This window comes from Podarcis vaucheri (genome assembly GCF_965113315.1).
Source record: "Podarcis vaucheri genome assembly, chromosome: 5".
NCBI lineage: Eukaryota > Metazoa > Chordata > Lepidosauria > Squamata > Lacertidae > Podarcis > Podarcis vaucheri.
The window spans coordinates 9871911-9882920 of NC_138763.1; the positions used below are offsets into that span (position 1 = coordinate 9871911).

The window sequence follows — 11010 nt, forward strand, 5'->3', positions numbered from 1 at the left end:
GGTCTGGAACTCACTGGGTGACCTTGGACCAGACACAATCTCTTATCCTAACCCACCTCACAGGGGTGTTGGGGGGGGGGTGTGAAATGGAGAGAACCATGCACACCACCTTGAGCTTCTGTGAACATAAGGGTGGTATATAAACGCAAAGACTGGTGGAAACTGGGCCAGGTGGTGTTCAATGGCTTCTGGGTGCCCAGGAAGTATAAGAAAGAGGAACAAAAAAGGAAATCAGGTTATAGATATAAGTAAGTAAGAGATGGAGTGGCCGGGAGAGGGGCAGAACTGGAGTGAAGAAGGGGGAAGAGAGGAGAAATAAGGTACATGAAGCAGCCACTTTTGCTGAAGCAAGCCAGATCTTGAGTCCGGTCTCTGCCTGGACGGGAGACCTCCTTGTAGCACACCTTCAGCTCCATGGATATATATATATATATATATATATATGCAGGTTTTGGTGTCTTCGGGTGTCTTCCCGTGTAAGAGTCGGGGTGTCTGTGCGACGTTTCGACGAGGTCTCACTCGTCATCTTCAGGAAGATGACGAGTGAGACCTCGTCGAAACGTCGCACAGACACCCCGACTCTTACACGAGAAGACACCCGAAGACACCAAAACCTGCATTCCTATACCCGTGAAAATCTACGAAAGCAAATATATATATATATATATATATATATATATATATATGAAGAGAGGAGAAATAAGGCACCTGAAACTATATATATATATATATAGCTCCATGGAGAGAGAGAGAGAGAGAGTCTCCCATTTTACAGTCTCCCCTTTCACGCTTTTTCCTCACACCCATTTCACCGGCGTCCTTTCCCTCGTATTCCTCATTTATCGCCCAACGCCCCCTGGTTTTCCCTCCCCCTTCTTTACCCTACAACTAACCTCCACTCCCCCATTCTCTCCCCCGTCCTGAAGCAGCAGCAGCCACTAATTCCCCCCTCTCGCCCTTCCTTCATTGCTCCTCCCCACTACGATTTCAACCCAGCCGCCTTCCCCTCCGGGGCAGGGGCGAACTCGGAAACCCCGTTTGCAAGACGCGGGAGGAGGGGGAGGGGGAAAAAGCGGGAGGCAGTCGGTCTTCTCAAGTGCTGCAATATCCCTCCGCGACTCACAGCGTGAAGTAGTCCCACACAAGGTCTCTCCGTTTCCCGGCTTGGAAAAAGCCAGAATCCTCGTTAGTCTTCATTAATGGGGGGTTGGGGAAAACATACAAAGCAACCGGTCCTTCTCTGGACCAGCACGAGGGAGGAAATGGCTGGTTCTGTGGTGGGCTTGCTCTTGCTCTCCCTCCCCCCACCTCCCCTCCGCGCCGCAAGTTGCTGTGCATATCCCTCCGCAGCAAGAGGAAGGGGGAGTAAAAGTAGCCCCGGCCAACGGGAAGGCTATATAAAGCCGGCGCCGCGGGGGCGCTGCCTTTTCAGTTGAGGAGAGCGGTGGTTATCGGAACATGTCAGGCGGCTCCGCGGATTACGGCAGGTAAAGTGTGGCGCGCGGGGAAAGGGAGGCGCGGCCCTGCGTGCCAAGGGCGGCGTCGGGCTATTTAAGGCTCGAAGCGGAGGCGTCGAGAGTGACGGGAGAAGCGCTTTCGAGGGCCGTTACGTTGGACAAGCGGGGCGCGGAGAGGGACGCGCCATGGTCGCCGCGCGGCCTCCGAAGGCCGCTGCGGCTGCGGCTGCCGCCCTCTTCGCCCTCCCCTCGCTCCGTAGATCGAGGCCCCGCTCTTAAAGCGTCTCAGTAGACATCTTCCTCTCACGGAGCGACGGGGCCGCCTTTCCCCGCTCTCCCCTCTGTAAATGCCTCGAATAGTACAGCCCGAAACGGTTGGTTCCCCCCCCCATCTCGCTTTCATGATTGGTGCCTTTTCCCTCAGTCTCAGCTGCGCCGCATCGGGGGACGGGCCTCCCCCCCCCCCTTTTTCGGGGAGGCCGCGTGGTTTCGTCCAAGAGGCTGCCTCCCCGAGCGCGCCTGCTTCGGAAGATTCCATTTTCACTCGATCGAAAAGGGGGGGGCAGGGTCGGGAGGGGTGCGGCTCGCAAGCTGTTCTCGTCCGTCGGCGGCCTCGCCAGTCCCCGGCGTGTCCTCGACTTGCGCAGTCGAGGCTCAGGGGCGGGATTCTCGCGAGATTTCGGCGAGAGGGCTGAGCACGGGAAGGACGGGGACAGGAATGCACGGGGTTGAGAGCGGGTCTCGCTGCTGATAACGCGGCACGTGCCCTGCCTTCCTTATTCTTAGCTCCCCCTCCCCCTCTTCGCACACCGCTTTGCAGGCATTGTAAGGTGCGGAAGCTGCTTGTCAAAACCAGCTTTCCTTACATTGCAACCTGTGCTGACTGAAGATAAATGGAGTAGCCTCTCTTCCACGTGTAGGCCAGGGTCTCCCTTTAACGCGAAAATGCCCCCCCAAAAAGATTCCTCCTTAATGCAATGCATATTGCTGATGTGAAATTTCCATGGAAAACGACTTTAACTTACTATAGCCGGGGCTGTAGGTGGGGGGTGATCTGGATCTGCTCAACCTAAAATGGCGGAGACAAACTGTTTGCAACAGTGAAGCAACCTCTGAGCATTTTTTTGAGGTAGCAGATAACATGTGAGAAGTAGACTGCAATCTGCTTCTAGCTTTCTTTGAAAAACAACACCTACCAATTTTCCTTAGTTTATAAATGACTTTGTATTCCTGATGGTGGCCTGTATGCAGCACGTGCTGTGTGTGGCCATGTGATTTCCATGCCAGCATCATACTACACAAACATTTCAGTTTTTAGTACCACTGGTGTTTGATTCTGGTCTAAATAGAAATTGAGAAATTATCACGAAGACTTAAATGTATTGAGTCTTTAGTGTATATGGTGGAGCTCACCACCTTGTGGAAAAGTAGGTTGAGTGAAGACTTACCAAGTTAGTCTTGGGTCTAAAAATTCCATTTCACAGTACACCAAGTACATTTCTGACAAAGGAATAAATGTGGGTGCTCATCCTGAATTCTGAGAGTGCATTTAATCTGGGTCTTACCATTTTATGCTTACAAAATATACATACTGAAGGGTTTGGAAAATGAACAAAACCAAATCCCTGATTCTTTTGAAATGGCATTCCTTGTGTTTCCTTTTGTTTTCTGTTTTTTGTTCTAAGTGTAACTGGAAATTTCAATTAAAAATAGAGGGGGAAATGGCATTCCTTGATTAAAGGATGATTTTTAAAAATACTTTGAGTACAGTGAGCAGTTCAATAATGGTGATATTCAAATAAGTTGCTTAGAGTAAACCAATTTAAATTATTGGCCCTCATTTAGTCACCAATTTGTTTATCTGCTCTAAATAAAAGTTGATTTTCAACTTATGTTGGCAGTTGGGAGATGGCAGCTGTAACATTGTTGGTAGATGTGCTCTGGAGTAATTCATCACAGTGTTTGTATCAGTATTTAATTGGCTGCATCCATAGAAGTTAGAAACTTACTGGTTTGGCTGACAGCTTTGCCTTTTTTATTTAAACAGAGACCATGGCCCAGAGGGAATGGACCCCGATGGCGTCATTGAGGTTAGTATTTCATTGATAGTGCCTTTAAAATGTCATTAGGGATGACGAGTGAAGTAAAACATTTTTTTTCTTTTGCAGAGCAACTGGAATGAAATTGTTGACAATTTTGATGATATGAACTTAAAAGAATCCCTCCTCAGGGGCATTTATGCATATGGTTTTGAGAAACCTTCAGCTATTCAGCAGCGTGCTATTATTCCATGCATCAAAGGTAAGCTAGTAGTAATGTGCTTATTATTGGTAGGTCCTAAGTACTGTTCTTTGGCTTGAGTTCCCAGCCTTGGGGTGGAAGTAAAACACATCTTTCCTTGTAAAGTGAGATGATGGTATACCATCTTTCGGGACTGACCTGAAATGGAGATAATTTGTAACTGCTGATCACTTGAAAAGGAAATAACAGTTAAGCTGAATCCTTGATGTGTTGTGTGGGAGCAGTAAATATCTATCCTTTTTTTAGGGTATGATGTGATTGCTCAAGCTCAGTCAGGTACTGGCAAGACAGCCACATTTGCTATTTCCATCCTGCAACAGTTGGAGATTGATCTCAAGGAGACCCAAGCACTAGTATTGGCCCCAACCAGAGAACTGGCTCAACAGGTATTGATAGTGTAGTTAAAAGCTGCTTACATGTTGCATAGGTTTCAGGTTTCACAACTGTAGGACAGTTAACATTCCTTGCAGGGTGACTTTTTATCTCTGGGTTATAAAAATGGAAACAGGCCTCTGTCCCACTAACTTTTCTCCTTTAAATACATGGAGAGAAGTCAGCTGGGACAATGGGCCTCTGAAGCTGTGATGAAGTTGGGTAACAGCTGTGTAGGAGTGATGAAGGGGCATATCCACAAGTCTCCATTATACAGTATTAAAACATTTTAATCTGAATTTTAAGCCTTCGTAAAAAAAAATAAGGGCACTCTTAAAAAATGCATGCAGTTGTGCAACATGGAAACTGCAGTGCGCATGTGATCAGTTGATTTTTCACTGTATGTATGTAATTTGTACTGTGTGTGCTTCAGTCTCTTAAATCTTCTGTTTTGAACAGCTTTTTGTGGCACTACACACTTATTAAATTCTAGTTCTTCTGAATAGAACATTCAATATTGCAATAAATGTTTAAGACCAACATAGAACTTCTGGAGAATTTTATATTTTGACTGAGTGCATAACAACTTAAAAATATTTGAAACAATTGTCCAAGTGACTTAGGGGGAGTGGGGTGGGACCTATGCATTTGCTGTTAATACAGTTCAACAAGAAGATCCTAGTGAACTTTTGAGTTGAATTTTACATCATTTCTTGTGGAAGACAGCAGGATATTAGAAATGAAATTAAGCATTGACAGCAATCCATAACTTGCTTCAGGGAAGGAAAGGAGACTAGGATGGGTTGACACAGCATCAGTTACTTTTCAGTTTAGATGATTTTGCCTAAGTTAAAACAGCTTTAAATATAGCATTGTCAAGAAAGCTATCTATAACTGGTAATTTGCAGTTCTTAAGTGGATATACCAAGCTGTTTGATAAACGATAGGTGGACATTTGTAAAGAACCTGCCAAGTTTTCACCTCTAATCTCTAAGGGTCATTTATTTAAATGTTACCATAAAGTTGTACTGTAAGTTGTACACTGAAACAATGTGGCCCAGGTAGATCCTAGTTTTAAAAGGCACTACAATGCTTCTGCATGTGTGGTGACTGGTAGCTATATTCTGTTCCGATGTGCAACCAAAACTAATCTGCAGTTCTACATTGGGAGTACTTTATATCGCTTTGCAAAACCAAGGCTCCCCTCAATGTAGAAGAACAAATACTTCTCTGTAGTAAACAACCTGACTGAGGACAGCTGCAGATGTATTACATTTCTTTTGGAGAGAACGTTTGTGGATAGGAAAGGCATTGCAAGCTGAATGTAGAATAATCAGGTACAAGTTGCATGTGTCAGTCACTGCATACAGTATAGATTCATTGGGAAGCTGTGGCTGGTGAATAAGTGGAGTGCTGCTTAATAACATTCTAATTGAGACATATTATTTCAGATCCAAAAAGTTATTCTGGCTCTTGGCGATTATATGGGTGCAACTTGTCATGCTTGCATTGGTGGCACAAATGTTCGCAATGAGATGCAGAAGCTGCAAGCAGAAGCTCCCCATATTGTGGTGGGAACTCCAGGACGTGTGTTTGACATGTTAAACAGGCGTTATCTGTGTAAGTAGTGAAGTACTAATTAAACTCTTAGTGGGAATGTGTTTGAACAAGCAGTGACTAAAATATCTTAATAGGTGTACTATTTAACTGAATAGGCAGAAGTTCCAGACGTAGGAATGTGCAAGATTGGTGGTTTAGCATTGATTTTTCCTGCTGAAGAAGAAATCAAAAGCGTATTTTAAAAGAACCCTTATAATGCTTCCAAAATGTTTCCTTTTCGTTCTAGCGCCTAAATGGATCAAAATGTTTGTATTGGATGAAGCAGATGAAATGTTGAGCCGGGGATTTAAGGATCAAATCTATGAAATTTTTCAGAAATTGAGCACAAACATTCAGGTAAAAGCAATATTGCAGTAACAATGGCCATTAAATTTGGCTGCATTGTACTAGTGCAGGTAAAGTTACAATGTAGCTGTGTAGTGCTGTATTGTCGTTCCCCCTGCACAAAGCAAAATTGTCTCTTTTCTATCCTTGTCTGTTTTGATTCCACGGCAGACAGGGACGCTTGGTTTCATACATTATCTCCTCGTTGACCAGCTTCTTGAGCAATTTTAGAGCAAACCACTTAAAAGAAACACTCCTTTCCTGTTCAGGTTGTGTTGCTGTCTGCCACTATGCCAATGGATGTGCTGGAAGTGACCAAAAAGTTTATGAGAGATCCTATTCGTATTCTTGTGAAGAAAGAGGAATTGACCCTTGAGGGTATTAAACAATTCTACATTAATGTGGAGAGAGAGGTAAGGGGAAAGTTTAATAATCTTGAAGGCACTTCTTGTACAAGCACTGTGCTAAAACCACAGAAGCTGGGGTTAAGCCTTGGCTTCTGTAGTAATGCTAGCACGGTACACACAAGAAGAAGAACAAATGCACTGGATCAGTAAAAGACTTGGGTGGACCTCTTTCTTAATGTCCAGTGTCCTAGTCTGGAGTTTTGGTGCAACACTACTTAATGTCTAGAAATACGAGTCACCTTTAAGATTCTACTTTGGAGTTTTATGCGTACCTCATGCAACTCTCTTCCTTGTGTGTACATGACAATTACCTTAACTTTACAGGAATGGAAGCTTGATACTCTCTGTGATTTGTATGAAACCCTGACCATTACGCAGGCTGTTATTTTCCTTAACACAAGGAGGAAAGTAGATTGGCTTACAGAGAAAATGCATGCACGAGACTTCACTGTTTCTGCTCTGGTAAGTGTTGATACTGAAGATGCATTGCATGCTATGGTAATTGAGAAGCAAATACTAAGGCGCAGTGTCATGGGAAGTGGCATTCCTAGTCCTAATGGCATGGTATTGCATACTTGAGTGGTGAAATTTGAGCACTGGAAGAAACTTCTAGACCCCTTAGAAGCAAGGTTCCTCTTTTGCTTAACTCCATTCTCAGAGGTTTAAACCTGCTATATTCTTCATCCCCTCTGTATTTTCCCGTATACCTGCTTACTGCAGATAAGAAATGTGCCTGTTACCAGAGGAATAGTTTAGCAAAGTTTTGAATATTTTATATTTAAAAGGCCATAAGTTAAAATGGATAAGACTTTGGATACTTAAAAAGTTTGTTAACAAGCTTTCTTTATCCATACAGCATGGTGACATGGACCAGAAGGAGCGAGATGTTATCATGAGAGAATTTAGGTCAGGTTCAAGCCGTGTCTTGATCACTACTGATTTATTGGTAAGTATCCATGGTCCCTGCCTTTTGTGCGAACCTACCCAAAGCTGTTTTGTTTGGTGCAGGTTCTTGTAACCTGAGCTACTCAAGCTGTTGGAAGAGTAAAGACCATGCTCCACTATGGACTTGCATTATTGTAGTTCATCACTATAACATGGTCAACAAAGCTATAAGTATACTGTGACCCTGGGGGGAGTTTCTTTGTGTTTATAGTAATTTATTGCTTGGGTTTGTAGGCTCGTGGCATTGACGTGCAGCAAGTATCGTTGGTTATAAATTACGATCTGCCGACCAATCGTGAGAACTACATTCACAGGTCAGTTGACTTTCCACTCAGTTTCCATTCCGAAGCTTCTTCAGAATCTGCACACCCTGAATACTTGCCTTGCTTTCTTGCATCATATACTACAGTGTGTGTACGTGCACATAGTGTTGTGAGGATGGGAGGGGCAGAGCTTCTTTGTTAGCCAATGAAACAAAACAGTGGGAAAACTTGTTTGTATTGGAACCTCAGCAATTAATTATCGGTTTTCGGGATAGAGCTGCTGAATTAATGTTCTGTGGCATGTGTTGTTGAGTCTGCAAAAGTTCTTTAAAGAACTATTACTGTTTTATTGTGATTAGGAAAGCAGAGGTTTATGTTGTTTCCAAAGTTGCTATTAGTTTTCCTTCCTAGAAGTAAGTACTTTGCCTCTTTCAGCTTGTTCTGTAGCTTTATTGGAAGTTTCTTTGTGCCAATACCTTCACTGCTGCTCTTTGGTTCTTCTTACAGTGGGATTCTTTCTCTGGTGTATCTTCTAATAGCTTTCAGTTTATCTCCCTAAGCTTAGCTATCTATCATAGTGGCTTTGTCCCCTAAACAAAGTAAATTGTACCTTGTTACTTGATGTAAAAAAATACAGGAGTCGCTAGCCCAGTTGATGACGGGATGGTGCTCAGAAGCGACGTTGGCGTAATTTAGGACGTGGATTCGTAAGCGGCACACTGTTTCAATAAAGAGCGAGTTGGTATTTATATACTTTTCTTTTGTAATGATTGTTGTGAGCTATGTTTTGTCTTAAAAGCTCTTAATACCTTGGTCAGGTGAAAGCAGAAGTTGTGGGTTTTGTTTTTAACCTATATATCTCCAGTGTGCCCTGTAAATGATACTGCAAAAACTGGTGGTTCTGCAAAAAGTGGTGGTAAGTTTTCCCACTGAATAAATTTGTGTCTTTGAGGAAGTAAATGTAATGTTTGGCTTCAAGGGATTTGGATTTGGAAAATTTTGGTTAAAAAAAAAGGTTTGTAATTTGTAGGCTGACATCAAGCTCTGTCCATGTTTAAAAGCCGATAGTGAGCTTATAACTTGCCTGAGTTATGCAGAAGTGGGGTGGGGGTGGGGGAGGTTAAGTTTTGCTGGGTATAACGTGGCTTGTCTGTGCTGCCAAAACCTTTCTTTAGTTGGTATCTGCCAGTACTCAAAGAGAGTAAAATAATCTTGCATATGCTTTCGGCACAAAAGAATAACGGTGCTATAGTACAGCGCAACAATGTGTGACAACATTAATCTGCCAGTGAGTACCACGTAAAACAATTTTTGTCCCTGGAAACAGGCTATTTAAAATGAGTTTAAAAGTAGCTTCTTCATACTCTTTTTCCTGTTCTGTGCAGGATTGGCCGCGGTGGTCGTTTTGGCAGGAAAGGTGTGGCTATAAACTTTGTCACTGAGGAGGACAAGCGGATCCTTCGGGATATTGAGACTTTCTACAATACTACAGTGGAGGAAATGCCAATGAATGTGGCTGACCTCATTTAATCCCTGGGATTGAGATGTTTTTGGAATGCAGTGCTCGCTGTTGCTGACTAGGCGATCCACAACGGGCATTGTGCTTCTTTCTTGGGAGATACATTGAATCTTGTCTCAATGCTCATTACGGATCAGAAATACAGATTTTTGATAAGCGAAACGACATTTTGTCGTGAGCTTTTGTGGGGAGAGCCTTTGGCTTTCTCCTCTTTAGGGTTTTAGACTGTTGGGGTTGGGTGGAAAGTCATGGGGTCTGTAAATTTTTTCTTTATTAGAAATTTATTTCCTAGTTCTGTAGAAGTGGTTGTGCTAGATGTTCTTTTTCATTTAATTATTTACTTATGGACTAAAAGGTATAAGTGCTGCATAAAATCAGCCAATTATGTTAAACTGGCATACCTACTTTTATTGTATATTATAGTTCTATAATAGACTAAATTGGCCTTTCAAAATGATTAATCTTTTATAATAGCATTAAAAATGCATTTTTGTTTGCTATGTATTTATTGAATAAAGTATTTAATTAGTGTTAAGTGTGATCTGGACCCTGTTGCTAAACCCCAGCAAGCAATCATTATTATTGTCTTAGTTAGGGTTAAACCCATTAAAATTGCCATTTGCACATGTCTTAATGAAGTTTGAATGTTCAATAAAATGCTTATATATTCACTTGACTGAGCTGCAGGTTTCTTTGGATAAGTGCCTATAGTCTTGCATTAGATGCACCAATATTTCATTCTACCCTTGGGAAACTATCATATTTACTCAACTCTAATGTGCCAGAATGTCTAATGTACACGTTGTTTTCTGCAACGTGATTTGGCCAAAAAGTGAGCATTAGATTTGAGAAACTACGGTTTTTACCAAAATTGATGTGTTAAAGTTTTACTCAGTGGTGATAGGCCTTTATAATCTGGGTTTGGCGTATTGGTGCTGTGTCATTCAATTTATTTCGTTTCATCTTCAGCCCAGGACTGTTGCGTCCTTTACAGCTATATGACTTGCGCTTAGACTCACAGAAAAACTTTAGTCTGACATTACAAATCAAATAAAAATAAATGATTCCAGCTTGCAGAAAAAGAAAAAAAAAACTGGCAACCCAAAGGAACAAAAATCAAAACTGGCCTCTGTCAGTGTTATAATTTCACAGTATTATCTGCTGACACTTAGACTAGGAATGAATAAGCCTTTCTAAATACTGGAGCAGGTAGATTTCCTGAGGAAGCTCTTATGTTGGCCCATAAATTGCACACAACCTTACAAATTTAAAGGGTTTAAATTAAACCAATGCACCCAACTCAGCTCTTGACAACGCAATCCTTAACTTCCCATGTGATTGATTGACAGTCTCAACTTTGAGTTCTGTGTGTGTGCCTTAGATGAGGGATTACTACTTTCATCAGGAGAATAGCAGTACTATAGCTGTTGCTACTGTGGCTGGCAAGATTCATTTCTAACATAAGTGATTTATAAACTGATTTAAACAGGGGTGTTGATGCTATTTAACTTGTAGTTCTTTATATCCTGCATTTTTTGCCTCACAAAAACCAGTAAGTTAAATGGATACCTTAAGATCTAGTAAAAACATAACCAGAGGTACCACTGTGCTTGTCTCATGGGGCTGGCTTTTCACTTGTGTCATGGCCAGTAGTTTACATAAAGCCTACTAATGCTACAACTTGTTGCTTTCTGCCATAATTTGTGAAGTAAAATAAATCGCATGTAAACGAACAGCTTCCCCATTGGTTGCTGCCAGTGATGGTTAGATTATCTCAAAAGGGGGATGTAGATGCAGCTGAC

At 42.4% G+C, this 11010-nt stretch overlaps 1 protein-coding gene across 3 annotated transcripts; it reads left to right on the plus strand.

Moving 5' to 3' along the window:
- Nucleotides 1-1370: 1370 nt before the first annotated feature.
- On the plus strand, nucleotides 1371-9884 carry EIF4A2 (eukaryotic translation initiation factor 4A2). 3 transcript variants are annotated; one of them, XR_014220395.1, is made up of 12 exons: nucleotides 1371-1487; nucleotides 3505-3547; nucleotides 3626-3758; nucleotides 4005-4144; nucleotides 5582-5750; nucleotides 5977-6086; nucleotides 6344-6487; nucleotides 6806-6943; nucleotides 7338-7427; nucleotides 7661-7740; nucleotides 8327-8431; nucleotides 9075-9283. XR_014220395.1 is itself a non-coding variant. In XM_082225177.1 (11 exons), exons 1-11 carry the CDS (start codon nucleotides 1459-1461, stop codon nucleotides 9217-9219), a joined length of 1221 nt encoding a protein of 406 aa, XP_082081303.1. In that variant the 5' UTR covers nucleotides 1371-1458; the 3' UTR covers nucleotides 9220-9884. The 3 variants fall into 3 exon arrangements, 1 of the variants encoding a protein (XP_082081303.1); XR_014220396.1 differs by having other exon boundaries at nucleotides 8327-8427; XM_082225177.1 differs by lacking the exon at nucleotides 8327-8431 and having other exon boundaries at nucleotides 9075-9884.
- The last annotated feature ends 1126 nt before the right edge of the window (nucleotides 9885-11010 follow it).